At 43.3% G+C, this 18,612-nt stretch overlaps 1 protein-coding gene across 1 annotated transcript; it reads right to left on the minus strand.

Annotated features, from left to right (window-relative positions):
- Positions 1-2,638: 2,638 nt before the first annotated feature.
- Positions 2,639-11,679, minus strand: LOC137858900 (5-hydroxytryptamine receptor 5A-like). Its single transcript, XM_068687289.1, has 2 exons — positions 10,687-11,679; positions 2,639-3,469 (listed from the first exon to the last, which is right to left on the minus strand). The coding sequence occupies exons 1-2, from the start codon at positions 11,467-11,469 to the stop codon at positions 3,137-3,139; spliced, it is 1,116 nt and encodes a 371-aa protein (XP_068543390.1). The 5' UTR covers positions 11,470-11,679; the 3' UTR covers positions 2,639-3,136.
- Between the last annotated feature and the right edge of the window lie 6,933 nt (positions 11,680-18,612).

Here is an 18,612-nt window from a genome sequence, read left to right on the forward strand (position 1 = left end):
TACTCCCCCCAACTAGTTAGTGACTGAATATGAGCAGGCTGCTTCTCTTCATATGTATTTTAAAAATCTAGGCAAAATTAAATACTGGAGTACCTGAGGAAGGAGATCTGGACTGAGTGCTACTTGCAGACATTCTCTAGTCAGCTTTGATAGCAGTAGACATAAATGATGTCTACAAACTTTGCCCTCTGTAAAATCTGTAATTATTCTTCTAACGTGTACATTGGAGGTAGCATTTCTTCTGATACTTGTGGAGAAATCAAGAAGTAGTATAAGAAAATGGCACTTCTAACAGCCAACTTTGTTCCTCCTCCTGTTCAACATGATGCCTGTCAGGCTAACTACTTGATCATTCTGTCCCCAGCCACTTTTACTGTGGAGGAGCAAGTGTACATCATGCTATGAATACTCGTGGGAAGGTGATTTTTGGGAACAGTATCCACGATGCTCTAGCACTATAAATATGACAATCCTGCTAAACAGAACCAAACAAATTAATTTTGGATTCCACTAAAATGATGACAGCTATTTTTCAAAGTGAAAGGCAGTATCAGGAGGTAACTCTTAAGTGGAATTCTCAAAGACAGGAAGATGGTTCTTAAGTGGTTATGTTTTTGTTTAAAAATGCTCATTTTCTCATTTGCTGCACTTTTTCATCTTCTGAAGCTCTTCTGAAGCTTTTGGATTTCTGCACAATCTGTGGATTGATTCCAAGAGCACAAAAAACCTGAGACCTTAATTTATGTAGCACTGCAGGGTTCAGAGCCTTGCTGCAGGTTGCAGCAATGAATTTTCTGCTGAGCAATAGTCCCACTGAGTTCTAGGAACAGATTCAGTATGGGCAGAGAAAACTGGTGTATTCCAAATGGGCAACTAGTATTTGGGGAAATAAATGACCCAATGTTGGAGCACTGTCAAATGCTTACTTTTCAGAACAGCTTTTTCTTTTTTCTTCTCTCTAGTCGTATATTCACGATCCTGTATCATTTACTGTAATGCACATGGGAGTTGTATTTTCCATATATTCTTTGGTCTGTCTTGAAGCTAAGGGTAACAGCACAGCGGTAATGTCAGATCTGAACTCTAATGTGTGAACTGCCAGAAGGAGGAATGCCTCCATGCTTCATTCTACTTTCCTCTTTTTTCAATTAGAATAAAGTTCCAAGTTTTAGTAGTGAGAGTAATTAATCACGGAAATAAAGTACCAAGGGAGGTAGAAAATTATGCACCGTTCCAGCTTTTTTAATCAAGGTTGATGACTATCCAAGAGATGCTCCTGCTGCACCAGGTTACTGGGTTTGGTACGTAAATCCGTGGGTGAAACCTGGAGCTTACTGTGTGGGTGGTCAGGGGCTGGCAGCACCTGCTCTGCCATCAAACAGGAGGCAGCAGGCTCAGCCTTGACCCTGAGCAGCACAGTTCTCCTACTACCACCCCCCCAACCCAGCTTCTATGTGATTGAAATCCAGGATTTCACATCCTGAATATGTGTTGCTTCTCTTCTAAATATAGACGTGTACAGAGCCAGTGTGGGAAGCTGATTTTAAGAGCTTTCTAAAAGTGCACTGTAGTGAAATGTTTCTCATCTCTGGATATGGAGCCAGGTTGCTCTCAGTGGCAGCACGTCACCGTGTAGCAAGTCACTGCTGTCACAGATGCTTGGGTGGGCAGAACACAAAACAAGCTATCCTGAGAACTCACATTGAAACTATAAAGCCTAAAATTCACCTCTTAAGGAAGCTAAATGCATTTTTGACAAGGTGGGGAGTTCCAGTGCATGCTTCATCAGTAGCCCTGCTACTATCAGTTCTCAAGCTAGCTGAGACAGCCCTGCTGCATCACCAGCCTTTGCAACAGCATCGGTGCGAGCAGACAAGAATTGCACGGTAATCTTCTGGCCTCATAGTGCTGTCTCAAGTTCCAGATGTCAAGCCATGGTAAAGCCTCCAAACCTTTAGTTTGAACACCAGCTCTTCCTTTTGCGGGCAAAATGAGATTCACAAGGGAAAGGCTTATTTAAGTTGGCAGTTATGAAGCTGAGCAGCTATCTAACTTGCTGCTGGGACTCTGTTGCAATGTAGAGCTGCCATGCTAGAAATATTCAGAAACACTGTTGGCATCCTCCCTCAGGAAAGGGGAGGGAGTAAAACCCATTAGAGCGACAACTATGGAGAGACAGATTGAGCAGTATGCATGGGTATCTGTTTCTCATCCTTTTGTTATTGTTGGGATGGGGAAATTAAATGTTGGGCAAACAATTTAAGGCTTGATTCTAAGCCAGTTAGGATTTTTTTTTTGGAGTCACTTGGATCTGATGGCATCAATACCTATCTCATAGGAGGAGAAAGTTGATTAAAAAATTACAAATAGGGGAATTGATGTGGTTAGGGTGATGAGTACAACACTTACAGTGCAAGGACTCCGGGCAGCACAAAGATTTCTAGTTTGTCACCTACCTCTGACCAGCATTACACTTGGCCCTAAACCTTCATGTAACCCCAGGGGACATAACTGACCTTTACTTCATCAGGACTTCCAGCTGAGAGCTGCTGCTTGCAAGAGAACGCAGCCCTTCAGTTATGCTAGGGTGTGGTTTGGGGCTGCTTAGTCACCCTTCTTAATTTCACATAGACTAAGCTTTGGGTTGAATGCAGCATATTTATTCCCTCCTTTCCAAACAAATCTCGAGAACGAAGCCAGCAGCCTGCCCGCATCTCCAACATTTCAGTGTTGCTCCCTTCGCAGTCCCCTCAGTGCCTTTGCTAAGATGAGCAGGCTGCAGGACGGCTCCTGTGTTTGCCTGGCTGGGATCACTCTGGTTGGCTTTGGCAGTCACGGTATTAGACACAACCAGTGCTCTGCTTGTAGACTTGAGCACACATTGCTTCAAAGAAAAGAAGGGAGATGTTCACTGCTTCTTTCTTTGCCAAACCCTGGGGCAGCATATATGTATTTCCAAATGGGAACTGCAAACTGTCGGTAGGTTTCTATCCAACAATCTTCCAGCTCCTTCACTGTTGCTAAATCCCCTTAAGTAGCTCTTGTGCTTGAAAACTGCATCTATCACAGGCACATCTCCTTCGAGAAATCTCTGCATTATGCAATAAAGGAATCACTTTCTCCTCCGTGTCCCCTTTTATCTCTGCTTTACAAAAAGGTTCTTGAAGGCATTGTTGTAATTTTTGTTAAATGCTGTATAAATGAGAGGATTAAAGAAAGAATTGGAGTAGCCAAGCCAAAGAAAGATGCTTTTCCAGACGGGTGGGATGTTGCAGGAACAGAGGGGACTTATTAATTCTGTGATGAAAAAAGGGATCCAGCACAGCACAAAAACTCCAATTAAGATGCCAACCATCAAAGCTGCCTTTTTCTCTTTCTGTTCCCTCCATGTTTCTCCATCTGTCTGGAAAGTGATAGCTGCATGACGAGCTGTAAACACCATCTGTGGTTCTTGCGAAGCTTCCTTCACCTCAAAACAAAAGCAAACACGGATTCTTACCAAGACGATTTGTTTGAGCGAAGTATTATTTTTAAATGACAGTACGACATCTGTGCACCTACCACAAAAGGCCGCAACTCATTCCTTCCACGTTAAAAGAAAGAAAATATCCCCGAGTGCCAAAAGTACCAGATTTCTCATTATGTTGGAAAAGCTGCTGAGAGTGACTGACAAACCAAGGTCAGGAAGGAGTCACTGATGCCGCGTGTGTTGCAGACGTTATTTTGCAGTTTATCTTACTGGATGCCTCGATACCTACTGGGAAATCAAGTTGTTAAGGTCGCCTAACAAAGGGAAGTACCTCCTGCAGAGCCCTAAACTAGGCTGTCCTGTGGTATTACATGATCTTTAGGGTTTCTCAGGCCTGAACTGTAAATGAATTTCATTCCATGGCTTGTATCAACTACAAGATAAACTCATTTTCTTCAAACTAACTGCCTGGAGGTAGAGCTCAAAACCCCATCCCTGAGGGGTGCTGGAGCATGGCAACACCACTTACTTGTTCTTCAGAAGGAACAGAGCACACCCAAAAAAAACCTGTCTGTGCTCCAGCTCCCCCTGAAGTACAGAAGAGAGGGGAAACGTCAGTTCCCCCGGGTGCCTCCTGCCTCCTCCTCTCTCATTAAGGTCCAGACACCGTCTGTGCAGTGAGCCCAGCACAGAGCTCCAAGGGGTGGTGGGACTGGCCATCAGCTTCTGAGCACAGGTGACCAGCATGCAGGAGCCTGCCCAGAAAATGGAGCTGACGGTACACAGACCATCTGTGTGCCTGTGAGCTCAAAGCTCTTCTGGGCACTACAGTTATAAGGACAGAGCAATACCACAAACAGTTCAAGGATGCAACGTGAGGCCCCAGAAGTTGCCTACATGCCCATAATGGCAAGAACTTCACCCGGCTCCAAAGGTGGCCCCGTGTTCAATCAGCCACATGTTCCACATGCACGGGCTGCCTCTGTGCAAGCTTCGTAAGGGCTGGAGGGCTGCTATTAGCATGGGCAGAGCGACTCGGAGGGGGAAGCGCTGGCAAGGGCTGGACAATCACTCTTCAAGATGGATATCCCTGTCATCGCCCTCCGACACGAGATGTGGCTGCAGAATGCAAGAGCGGCAGATTATGGGCGCAGGCAAATAATGGAAGGAAATGAAAATCACATCTGTCCTGACAATTAAAATGGGACACCCCTCACGTAGCAACGATCACATCGTTTGTCTGCAGAAGGACTTGCTCCGCACATCTTTAATCACGCTCTGTAAAAAGGGATGGATGGATGACACCAGGGCAGATTTGTGACAAGCAGCCCTGAAAGGATCACCTCTTAGCCCTGAGAAATAGCTGCAGAGCTACGCTGCTTGGGGAGAGCCACACAAAGGACCATGTTGCTAGCACAGGGCACGGTTTGGTACCATATTTAACCTTCAACCCTTACTCAGAAGACAGAGTTCACAGCATCCCATCATCAAACCAGAGCCTTTTCTTCTCGCTACTTCAGATTTTAGAAGGTTTGTAGCTGAACTGCGGAGTTTACTAGCAGAGGTTTGTCTATCCCTTTATTTAATTTGGGAGAAATTTGATTTAACTTATTTTATTATACCCTGATCCAGCTCCTACTGAAACAGAGGAATTTCTGCAAGCTCCTCTGCTTGTTAGATCAGATATCTGGATACTAAACAGCAAGTGAAAACAGATCATGTTATTTTTTGTAAATTACAGGACAGCAGTTTCCTTGTATTTACATAATGTCAACTTTCTCTGTTTTCATAGGTACATTTTCAGTTTTTATTTTTATTTTTTAACTAGTTCTGCTTGGGACTTTGGAATAATGTTGCAATAGAGCAGTCTGTTGCCTTAGGAAAAAGAATGGGCTCTCTCATAGAGCCTTCTGTTAAATAAGTAAATTGGGTAAATATCCCTGGCAGTCTGGAGATATATTGCCTCAATCTTCCATAAGAAATCTTTTGAAAGGATTTAATAACACAAAATGTTACTGAAAATGTAACGAGCATCCGGCTCAGTGAGGTCCTTCAGCCAGTGCCTGCAACAGGAATTACATGTTTGAACCTTGGAGGCTGCAAAAAGCTCACCTCTGTTTGCCTGTCGGTGCCCAGCGTATTGTAAAGTGGGGAAATCCCAGCCTTTCACAATCATTTCAAGTCTTGGTTTTTATTGCTTTCTGTCTGATGTGCTGCAGACCTGACTCATCTTCCTGTCCTGGTTGGTGCAAGCTTCTCCTCACTGCAAGTCCCAGTCCCCAGGAGTGTGTTGTCTAGGCTGTTTCCTATAAACGAACCCACGCGGAGTACATGGAAGGTAAAGCAGTCTGCTGTAGGCAAACGCTGTTGCAGTACACGGAGCTGGCAGGGGAACCACACTAAAGGATCCCCCTCATGCAGGCATAGGATAATCCATTGCTATTTGGCATTGCCTTAACAAGGGCACAGGCTACAGAGATTATGTAGCTGCTTTTCAGCCTTGCCAGTTGTTTCCTGAACAAAACACAGCCCTGACTACAGCAAATCTGCGGTTTCCAGTGCCAATCCTGGAGGCTTTGCATGACTCCAATTCCTAATGTAAGTCGCAGTACTTGACCATTATCTCTGTGCCATATGGAACAGAGGGAAAGCCCAGTATAAAAACTTTCACCCCATTTTGGGCCTATTGATGATCAGTAGCTAACGTGCTGTGGCAGGGGAACAGGTTGCCACAGAGTACATCTTAGTTCATAGCAAGGATGTCGCTCAGATGTGAGCACCTCTGCAGGGTGCTGAGCACCCCTCTCACTCAGCAGCTGGCAGTCTGCTATGCCTTGGGCACAGGCTTCCTCCCCTTCACCCAGACTCCGCTCCCACAGCTGCGAGTCAGGAAAAATAGCTGGCATGAAAGCACTGCTGCTCTGAGGCCAGAATTAGCTTCTGAGTTTGTGAAATCAGCTATTTCCAGGACAACAGGCTCTGAGAAGCGAAGAGAGGGCCACTTTCCAGTGAGTGCCATAAAGAGATTTCAAGGAAGGAAATGAGCTCTTGAGTACGCGTTCTCCTTCTACACTAAAGACACAAAGGAATCGTGGCCAAAAGGAGGTTGGTTTGGGTTTCAGAATTCGTTCTGCACATTCATCAGCAGCTCCAGCTCGGTGCCACTGCTGGTGTTTGTCCCTGTCCCTCACTGCAGCTCAATGGGCACACGCAGCTCTTTGCGAAAACACACAGTCAGTTCCTGTGTTCCCAGCAGTGTTGTAAAGAACATGCCAGCAAGGAGCTTCTGGGGAAATCTCTTGATTTAAGATGTTCCTTATAGCTTTAATGACTGTTATTACTGGTCCTTCGTGGCAGGTACCATGTGTGTTTGTACTGCACTTTGAGGGTCTGCAAGAACCTCTGATTTAAACAACAGTAAAGAAACCTTTTGGAATTTCAGAACCACCGTGATGTTCCCAATATACACCAATTAAGTCTAGCTTATTACCACAAATTCAGAGTTTTGCCTGTTTCGGGTTGGTTCAGCACAGAACAAGATATTACTGCCTCAGTGCAGCTTTGGTGTACTTCTTGCTCTTTGAACAAGAGCACGAGAAACCACAATGCACAACAAAAGATCAAAACACAAGAATGTCTACACTTTTTTGGATGCTCCACCAATATTATAAATAGCACATTTGATAGGGAGAAGAATGCCTGCTTTCTCTCATGGGATTTTTTTTCTGCCATCAAGCAGGCATAGCTGTGTGTCGCCCAGGAAAATCCCAGCTACTCCACTTTGCTTCCTGCCTCATCTTTTTCCTACCAGACATCTGCCACGCCTCTTCTGCAATGCTCCTCTTGTTTTCTGTCCCCTCTCTCCTACTTGTACAGACAGAGGCAGAAAAAAGAAACTGATGTCCTGTGACACCCTCAGGACATCACCTTCTCTCACTCCTGCATTGTCCTGACCGTCTCTGTGGGCTGCAGTGGCTGGACTGGCCAGGGTGCAAAACAATGCTGCAGCTTCTCGAGCACCAGGACCTTGCTCACATCCCATCAAAGCCGTGGGAAGGACTCCTGCAAAACTGATAAGCTTTGGGAAGACAACAACAACAACACATCACCAGAACTTAATTTCTAACTCCTTACACTGAAATTTAATCCTGACCCTGTAATTTTTACATTTAAGCAACCCTGACTTGCAGATTCTGCCATCCTTGTTTTTGCAAAACTGATGCTACAGGTGACTCAATTGATTTGAAAGGGCATTATCCAGCAGCTTCTGCAAATGAGTTGTCTCATTTGTTTCAATTGGACTGTTTACAGGGAGAATTATTACCAACTGTCAACCAGGTAGGACAGAGTGTAGCTGTCAGTGACAGCGTGTCACTGCTTTTTTCACACAAGGTTCATTCACATCAGTATTGACTGCAGAATTCACTTTAATTCATTTTAAGGAATTTCATAAGTAAACAAATAGTTATGAAAGCACCCGCTCACTTTAGCTCCCAATTCTTTGTTTGTTTCAAGAAAAATTAAGGAAAAAAGTTCTTGTTTTCAAAGGGGGAAGAGCACAGCACTATACTGTATTATATTAAAACTAGAAGCACCTCAGCTGCCTCATGTCCATCTCCCTCATTTTTTTCCAAATACTTTCTAAGTGTTTTTTGAAAACTCAGGTAAAATTTTAACCACAAAGTGACTCAAAATAGCTATTTTGTAAGAGCACAGAAACATACCCTTGGTATGCCACCCCTCAGCTTGGAGAGGATCGTTCCCTCTCTGCGTGCTTATATCCATGTACAAACCACTTCAGCACCTGGCTCTGTTGGCAGAAAAGCTGTGTTTAAAAACATCCCTGTATTATCACAATATTTTATTCAGAAAAAGAATGGTGACAGACAGGAGAGAGCGTAGAGACATTAGGGGAGAAAAAAATGGAAAAATAAAGTAAGCTGTTGGGCAGTACAGGGGAAGTGGAACAGAATTAGCCCCATCAGAGAGAGGGCAAGGGCTGAAGCTGACAGACAAATCACTCCCAGATATGGAGAGGCAAAGCCAGATCCTCTCACTAGGTTTGCACTTCTTCTGGAAATGTTATCTTTTTTACCACATTAAAAAATATACATATTTTATTTTTATTTGTCAAAGGAACAGTAGTAAAGTATTTTAAGATTCTTCTCCAGAATTCCCTGGGGAACTGCTATTGTTCAGTGGGCATGACAGACCCTGCTCCTATGTGCTTAAAAGGGATTGGGATAAAAATCAGTAAGTCTCAGCCTCTTAACTTAGAAAGGAAACCGAGAAGAAATGCATCCTGAATGCCAGCTCCCTCAATCCGCAGGTTAATTTAATGAACGTGTGCAGCAGGGTGTCAGAGTAAAGGTTTGCATGTGCATCACAAGTCTTTTTATTTAAGTCAGCAAATGAAGCTGATGGGACGATGGGGAAGGTCAGCAGTATACACCAACTGCAAATTCAAGAAGCACTCTTAGAAAAGAACTAAATGTCAATCACTGCAAATATAAGATGAAGAATTGCTGGCTTGAGCACTTGCTGAGATTGTAATAATAGCTATACTGGCAAACGCCTCAAAAATGGGTATTCAGCTCCCACTGACAGGAGCACTTTTGTCAGTACAGCTTCAACCAGCTCTCAGACACTTGCTGCAAACAGCACTTATCTGCCAGCTGAGCTGGGCCACGCACGGGCCTTTGCTGACAGAGCTGTGACAATTAGGAGCCAGACTTTTCCGTGGTAAAACTGCCTTGCCAACAAAGTGCCTACATAGAGACTAAAACTTGAGCAATAATGCCTCAGCCCAATTAACTTTCCATACTTTAAATTACCATTAGTCTTGTATGAGTATGTGTATGTGTAAAACATACAGCATGTAAAAGCCCTACAAATACTTAGTTAGCTTTTGTGTTTGGAAAGATTGTAGATTAACTCCAAGCAATACATTCATCATACTTAGAACAATTTGGAAAGAAATGTGGTGCAAAGAAGAGGATAAAGTCTGTAGGAAAAGAAAGGATGCCACTAGAAGAGATGTACCATCTTTTCTAACATTTTTTCTGTTTGTATAGAAGACAGCTTCAAAAATCAATTCATACTATAAACATCTTCAAGACATCAGGACACAAATATGCAAGTATGACCACATATAACTGCCAGGGCTGTCATCTCTTGCTAGAAACCCCAGACTTTTATTCATGACCATAATAACATGTTGCCTACCATGACTCAAAATCAAATTTAGAGGGATTTAGTGGATGAGTGAGGATTGGCCCCAGCTGAATAGAAAATGCTCCATGTCTCATTATATAGATCTAACAGACACATACTCATCTTTTGTTATTGGGAGAGGACTGGACTTTGTAAGTACAACATGCAAACACAAAAATACCACAACAAATCAGTTCCACAGTTCAGAGCGAGAGTATGGGTATGTGACAAAGTGAAGAGCTCACAGTGAGCATTGCTGAGCACACTTGGCATGGGTGACAACATCACCACGCAAAGACTCTGACTTAATGGGACACAAGGGGCCTTCCTCCATCCTTCCTCAGGGACGCAGCTTTCCCTTCAGTTAGTCATATCCCTGAAACAAACGAGACCTCCCACAGGTCTAGGGCTTTGCAGGATTACCAGGAACACCCTGCTCTGGTACTATGCAGCGAGCACTATGTTCCCACTATACAAGGTAAAATAACCCAAGTACATAAATAAAGTGTTGAATATAATCTGCTTACTAAAATCCCTTCAGATACTGACAGATCCTGCAGAGATCCTACATAAAGTCTGTACTGGCAGAAAAATGTGCATGCATTTATTCTGTATGTGACCTAAGGATTTGTTTATGTCTTTGTTTACCCTGACTACACTGTAAAGAGATAAAGAGAAAAACAAAACAATAAGGAATGGAAAAATCATACTAAAGGGACAATTTTTAAAGGGATCTCAAGATTTGCAGTGAATGCACCTGTCACATATTCTCACAACACATGTAAGAAAAAAACAAGAATAAAACTCTTGGGGCAGAGTAGCACTTTTTGACTGGCTAATTACAGCTCAGGTCCTGACCATAACTGAGCTAAATTCATGACAGCCCCGGGGGACATCTCAGTCCTCTCGCTGTGCAGAAATCATGGATGGGTGCAGAGGTGAAGCAGGGGCACAGGCAGCAGGGGGAGGCAGTGCAGGGTCTCCTCCCCTTCCCTCACCCTTACCTGGGCAGCCTCAGGGAGGGGCACCACGGCGTTCCTCTTGCGGCCCCCGATGCGGAACTTGGCCGCCTTGTAGATCTTCCAGTAGACGAAGAGGACCACGCAGAGGGGCAGGTAGAAAGCCCCACCGGTGGAGACGATGGTGTAGGAGGGCTCCTGGCTGACCTGGCAGCGCTCCTGCTCGGGGCTGTAGCTCTCCCCCCAGCCAAAGAGGGGGGCGAGGGAGATGGCAGCTGAGAGCGCCCAGGTGAGCGCGATCATGACGTTGGAGATGCGGCGGCGAGTGAGCAGCGTGTACTCCAGGTGGCGGGTGATGGACCAGTAGCGGTCCAGGGCGATGGCGGTCACGTTCCAGATGCTGGCCGTGCAGCACAGCACGTCGAAGCAGACCCACACGAGGCACAGCTCCCGGCCCAGCCGCCACCGCCGCCCGGCCGACAGCTCCTTCACCAAGCTCAGCGGCATCACCAGGGCCGCCACCAGCACGTCCGACACCGCCGTGGAGGCCACGAGGTTGTGGGGCACCCGGTGGAAAGCCTTCACCCGCAGGATGGTCGCCAGCACCAGCAGGTTCCAGAGGAAGGTGGCGATGGTCAGGAGCACCAGCAAGGTCAGGATGAGGACGGTGAAGATGGAGAAGGGCTCCCGGCCCCTCCACGAGCTGCCACCCACCAGCGCGGAGGCAGCTGAGGAGGCGTTGGCGTCCATGTTGGACGACGAGGCGTTGGTGCCCATGTTGGCTTGACACTGGCCCCGGGGGGCGCAGGGGCTCAGGGACTCCGCCATACCCGGGATTTCAGCCCTTCCCTGCCCTCCTCTTCCCTCCCAGCACCTCTCTCCCCCTCCCTCAGCGGTCCCCCTCCGGGTGCTGTCGCCCCCTGCAACCCACCGCCGACGGCAGCACCGGGCACCCGCGGCCGCCCGCTCCCTCGGCTCCCCGCTCCCATAGCGGGCAGCTCCGCTACGGCCGGCGGGGCTCAGCGGGGCCGCGGCGAGGGGCAGGCACGGGGAGGCGGCACCGCAGCTCCCGTCCCGCCCCAGAGGCCGCCCCGGGGCCCGGAGGCGCCGCCTTCGCCGGTTTTTAAGCGGAGCCGCCCGCCCGCTTATCCCTGCAGCCCCCTCAGGCGGCTGGGGTCTCCTCAGAGGCCCGCCCGCCATGTTCTACTTGGCGCCCCCGCCGGGCAGGCTGGTGCCGGTTTCGGTGCTGAACCCGAGTTATTTCTAGGCTGCGGCACCTAAACAAGAATTTTTTTCAAAGGGACCGGGAACCTCTCCCGTTTTCCTGCCTCGCAGCAACTTCAGGGCACGATTTCTTCACGAAGGGCGTGCACCCATGCTCCAAAAGCACGCCCTTCTTCCGGCAGTTTCGAGGAACTACCCTCAAAATTGCTGTGTTTCAAGAATAACTTTAAGCCTGTTCTGCAGCATCTTTTAAAGTCTGTAATGGACGTTAAGGGGGTGATATGCATCAAGGAGTGATGGCAATGAGCTTCGCTATTTCCCGAGTGAAAAATGGTGACAACTGGTGTGACAGTATCATGTGCCAACTTGGGTATATTACATTTAATGCTGTGATTGAGGCATTTTATTTAAGGTTTTTGTGAGGAATGCTATATTCCAGCTTGCTTTCTCTCCTAGGGTCCTTTACAACACATAAGTGGCCTTGCCACCCTGTATCCACATAGTCTGTGGCCAGGATGATTTCAGTGGAAGTTACTGGGTGAAACACAGCCTCTTTTCCAGTCACCAAGTTACTCAATGCTGTCAAGAGCTCTCCAAAGGTATCTGAAGTTTTTCACAGCCGAAACAAGCAAACAGGATGAGAGAAGGTCAGTGAAGTTTGTTTCCTTGCACATATGAGACGCAGACACCATAATTGTGGGCTGCATGCACGTAGGAGACACAGACACCATAATCATGGGCTGCAGCAGGACACTGGGACTGGGAGAGTTGTTAGCTCCTATCTGGGATAGAGAAGGAATATTTTCTGGGTCAGCGCTATGAATAGTCCTGTCTAAATGAACGCTGCTGAAATCAACGTTCTCCCCTTGCAGTCACTCTCACTGACAAAACAAGACTATCTGACAGAAGAGAAACCTCTCCCAGCACCACAGTTACCCACAGCAAGCAGGGTCTAGCTTGGCTTGCTCAGGATGCCCAGCCTTGAAAGTTGGCACAACAATGAAAAATTACAGAAATGAAAGACAATGACTGTAATCAGAAAAAAAACAGGCTGTTTTGTTTTGTTAATTTCTGGGTCCATTTCATTTTGCCAGATGAACAACAAAAAAGCAAGCAAATTCTTTCCCAGGTTCTTCACATAGACATGGATTTAGTTGGTCTTTCCTTTAGTAATTCTAGCAAATGTTCTAATGTAAGCCAGCAGCAAAGAGAAAACTATCTACATTATTTAACAGCTTTTATAATTAGGAGAAAAGGACTTCTGTGTGCTAAATATCTCTTTGCTACCTGAATTTGCCCCGCTATCTAATAAGCAGAATCTGACAAAGCTTCTCAAAGAAAGCTGTTTACACTACTACTGCAAGTAAAGCCTAGAGCAGCACCTGGAACAATTAAATACTGGTGAAAATTTGTCAGGATTGGCAGACAGTATGTGACTGCTTCACAGCTACCTTCTCATGCTTTGTTTTTATATTGTTCCTTTGTAATTTTTGTCTCTTTTTGTTAATTAATGCTGCTTTTAAAATGCCAGCTGAATAATTATCAGACAACATGTTATTCCTTTTTAAAAGACACTCAGACCTAAAAGCAATAAGGTAAACAAGCAGATAAAAAGGTCTTTTAAATTCTGAATTTTTCAACAATTGCCAGACCAACTCTGTGAACTTAATAAAGGAATTTATGAATCTTATCACAGCTTGAATGACTCAGCTATTAAAGAAAGCGTGAAAGCAAGCAAACCCAGGCTAGCTGCAGTAAGTTTAATCTTTGGGGGCCCAAATAGACAAAGATATGATTTTATGTCAGTTCCTGCGCCTGCAGGAAATGTAGTTGTCTTTTTCTTATGTTACTTAATGTGTGGTCTGTGGCCACTGTTAAAGCAGACCAGGTAATTTCAAAATCTTTCATAGAAGCCATTTCTCACCCTCTTCTACTCCTTTTATACATGTAGGTCATCTGCCACAAATGAATAGTCACTTTCCAGTCCACACATCAAATGCATTGAAATCTCCCACTTTTTCTTTCAACTTGGCTGAAATAATCTAGTCCTATAATATGGAGGCTTGAAGAAAGTCTCAAAAGGATTTATTTTTTCTTGATAATTACCCCACTGCTGTCTTGTCCTGTGAATGCAAAGGCTTAGCATTCCTCAAAGATTGCTATGGCAACACATTGCAGTGTCTCAGGAACAGGGTATACTTTGAGAAAGAGAAGGGGGAATTTTAAAAAATGAAGAGGCTGCAGGTATTCAGGTATTGTAAATAACAGAAAAGAAAGTAAATGTTATATAAAAGAGTAAGAATTAAAAAAAAAAAAAAAAAACACCAAGAAGGAAAAAAATCAAGCTCTAAAACTGATAGTCTTCTACTGAAAGTATAGGACCATCTACTTTAGTTTTCTGTATAGTTGCAGCATTGCGAGTTGCTATCATGTCAAAGTGCAATGTGCAATGAAAACAATGAATATTCTTTGTTTCATTCACTGAAACTTTTCAGCAACTGGTACTTTTCAGAAGCCACAGCCTGCGCTTTCATAGTTTCTTCTCTCAGCCAAGAGTGGTAGTGTGTAGGCTCAGAAGATATCTTATATTACCAACTGTTTCATTGTTCTTAAATAAGCAAATAAATATGCAGCTAAAGAGTTGGAGCTAGATAATGGAGCTAAGAGTAAATACAAAATATCTTTCCATCTGAATGTTTGGAGCTTTGTGGGCTGAGAAGTTTAAGGGATACAAAACACAAAAAGGTGGAAAATAGTGATCTGTTTATAGTAGAAATACTTTACATCTTCCTTTGCAACTTTTCTCATCTTTCCCTGGTGTCCTGAGAATCGCTTAGAGAGGAAAGGACTTGTGGCTGAGGTGAGCAAAATAACAAGTTACAAAATTTTTCCCAGTCCTTATCACTTTACCAAATACCATCTGCAAAATTGACACTTATGACTGCTGACATTGAAATGAATCTTGTCTGATAAAATTTTTTCATAATTATTTTTTTTCTGTCAGTTTGAGTGTTCTTCACATAGCTTAATCCTCTCTGCACCCTCACAATTCCTGTCTAAGATCCCTTTGGTACAGTTGTACTAAAGAAAACTGACTTCATTATAGAAAATTCTCTGTTTTCTAGCACTTTTAAGGACACTGTACTTCTTAAGAACAGATTTGGAGGATGATGATTCATCGAGATAACAGAATTTCAATTTATATGAGCTGATGAGCCAGTTTTCATATTCCCGTTTGCTGTATTTTTTTTTTAGCAAATATATAAGATCTAAATATAGTTTACATTTTTTCAGAAGTTTGCTTTTATCTGTTAGAAATAGAAGCAGATTATTTTTAGACTGTTTTAAAGGGATTACACTGAACTTTACTGTTTTGACTCATTTTCTTATTTAGATACAACGGTCCTGTAAGAGCTTCTAGCAGATGCAGTTTTCTCTTCGTTCTTTAATAGAAAACCAGCCTCCTTCATAAAGCACTCTTCAGAAAACTCAACTATAAAAATCCTACAATAATTTGATAAAGATCTACAAAAATTGGAAAAACAACTCCCTAATAGTCCTTTGATAACTGGTTCCAAATTTGTATGATAGAAAACATGATAAAGGGAATCCAAATCTCACATAAATGCTAGATAGTATTGATTTTCTCAGTAATAATGTCTCAATCTTAGAATAATTTCCATTTAAATATCACTTTTATGAAACCTAAAAGGATGCAAGCCACTAAGTATGAGGTTTTTAAACATGAAGACTATTCTGCAGAGATCTGTATACCTGCATGAAGTAAGTTTGCCACAGGGGAGTGTGCATGTATATTCTTGTGACAGACCATGAATCCTATCTCAGATAAAGCCAACACGTGAATGTGAAGGAGATTATATAGTAGTAGATTATCTGACATTACGCTTTCCACCTGTTATAACAACCACACTAAAAAACAAACAAACAAAACACCCCACCCCACCAAGCCAACAAAACCTCTCAACTAATGATCTATGATTAAATCTAATTCGCTTGCCCTTGACTGTTGGCTCCAGCAAGAATATTTTGCTATTATTTTGGTCAAGTAGAAGACATGGACTTTCCATTTGTGGATGTTTTTATGTGTCAGGTTTAAAGTTATTTCAGACTCATCCATTGATTTCTATTTTAATTGGTGTCTGAGAAAGTCAAGGTGCCCCAATGCCTTTTTGATTCTTATTCTGACAAACTCCAAACCTGTGTTGAAAATCTTTCCATATTTGCGTTAAGTTTTTAATTATCCCTCACAGCAAAACAAAAGGGCCTCCGAATGGTGATGTAAGAAGTCCTGGGCTCCCATCTCTTCAGCTTCTGAGTGCACTGAGAGCAGGAGCAGCTGTGACTGGTGGTGGGGATGCAGAGCAGGCAGACATTTGCCAGCAGGGACCAGTTAAGCTAGTCAGCCTGTTTTCCCATACAGAAAGGCTTTTATTAATTAGAAATGACAATGTATCAAGAACACTTATCAATAAGGAAGACTCACTAGCTCCTACAAACGCAGATGGTCTGTTAACCCCTATGAGTGAACATATAGTTTTAGTTGTGCAGAGTAACGCATTTAATATATTCCTGTGACTCAACATTCAATGGCAATTGCAACCACTCCCAAAAGAGCCCAGAAAGTACTGCACAGCTAAACTTCTTCAGATGACAGCAAAAATAAAGAGCTGTTCCAAAAAAGTTATACACGATTGTGCAGGGGCTACAATTTTCTTCTTTTTTAATTCTGACCAAGGGGGAAAAATAGCAGACAATTACATTTTTCAGTGTTGTAGCTTACAAAAGTGTTTGGGAAGATAAACTGCTATCGTAGAGCAGGCTTAGATATTTTTTGAAGGGTGAATGCAGTTCTTAAGCTGGATGACACTGATATAACAAAGTGGGTGCGTGTCTAGACAGCACCCTGAATTTCCATTTGTCTTCCCTTCTTTTAATGGCATCCATCCTCTAACTCTTCTCACAACTCCATATCAAAAGTTTATTATGGTGGCTAAGAGAAAAAAAAGTAATCTCTTCTCCACGTGGCTGTGCAATAAAGAGATATGACACAAGCAACATTATAGTATTTATGACTTTGATGCAAGCCAGCAAATTTTTTAGAAGCAAAGAGCATTTCAGTTCAAGAGGTTGGATTGCTATTGTCACAGCTCAACATTTTCTATAAATCTAGAGCAAACAAAAGCATTGGGAACAGTTGCATGAATTCTCCTGTCAAGCTAAGAACCTAAAATACTGGAGAAGCAAGCTAGTAGAGAGAAGTCAAGAGTAGAGACAAATTTTATTCCGCATATCTAGCCAGCTGATTCTAGGCTTCTTTCAGCATTGTTATTTTAGTTTGGGTGAAAAAAAAAAAAAAAGGCAAACAAAAAAATTTTTAAGAACTAATAATATGCTATTTATAACATTCAAAAATGTTATTTTTGAAACAGGTATTGTCTTAACTTTTTATCTGTCTCACGAGAGCTTTAGCCTTACATTACTTGCTTGAAAGCCAATCATTAGGATATCTAAACCATGGGTAGCTCTTACACATGAAACAGTAAGGCCAATTACTGCCAAGATGTAAACACATTTCTTATTTACAGCAAGTAGGTACCCAGTTCATGTATTCTTGCTCTATGCTATCAATAAACATGCCCTCTACATACAACATTCACCCTGAAAAATTTGATGGCAACATTTTCAGTCTGGTTTTGTGCTTGTCTGTAGCTTGGCAGCATTACGGCATAGAAAACTTGTATTGTGACAAGATTTTTCATGATTATGAGCAGTAGCTTGGCAATGGAATTCTCCTTTATGGGCTTGTTCTGGGAACTGTCAAAAAAAATCTTCCACTTCAAGCAGGACAGTTTTGATCACCCCTTTAAGTGGTTTAAAGAGTCCAATTTCTTTGTCAAGGTTCTCAGAGAAAGAAGGCAATTTCTCAAGGCATACAATATTAGTCCCCAACCTATCAGTCATTGTTATGAGACAAGCCTTGAGAGTCTGATGGCTAAGGTCTATTAACTGCTCACAAGATTGATAACAGGCTAAGTTGCAAAGGAAACGGTAGATTTCCAATCAGTTTGACAATCTTTTAAACTTCTTGCAATACCATAGCAGAACAGATGTTGCCTGATACACAGATACTTCATCAGAAACTCTTTTTCATTTATGATTCCTTAAACAAAGTGAAAGGCAACTGCGCATTTGCACAAGCCAGGAAGCTGAAGCTCTTCTCTTTCAATACTAACTAGGTCTCAGCTGAGGAATTTTTCACCTGCTTACTCGGGAAATAACTGTATGCAACAGCCAACTACGTAGTTGCTTCAGTCTGTGCAGCTATTACACATTCAAAATGCATAAATAAAGAAAATAAATGTTGTTTCTTTAGGGTAAGCTAGAGCAATACCATTTAGTATTTTCATCTCCCAGTTGAGATTATTTCAAAGATTCCTACAAAGCAAAAATACCTGGGAGGAGTTGGACAATGTTGTGTGAAACCTCTACTTTTAATATCAGACTTCAGAAACTGACAGTGCCTCAACTCTTCCAAAGAAAAAGGTAGGTGGAGCTAGAAGTTGTCTAGCTGCCTGGAAAGCAGACAGCCTTCTGCTCCCAGAACGAGTAGGAATGTCAGAAAAAAGCAGTTCTCTGCAAAGCAGATTTTTACGTACATTGAGAAGCAGCAGGAATGCTGACGTGCTTTAAGCCCAGCCAGCCCTCTGTGCAAGCACTCAGACAGGC

The sequence above is a fragment of the Anas acuta genome, chromosome 6 (genome assembly GCF_963932015.1).
Source record: "Anas acuta chromosome 6, bAnaAcu1.1, whole genome shotgun sequence".
NCBI lineage: Eukaryota > Metazoa > Chordata > Aves > Anseriformes > Anatidae > Anas > Anas acuta.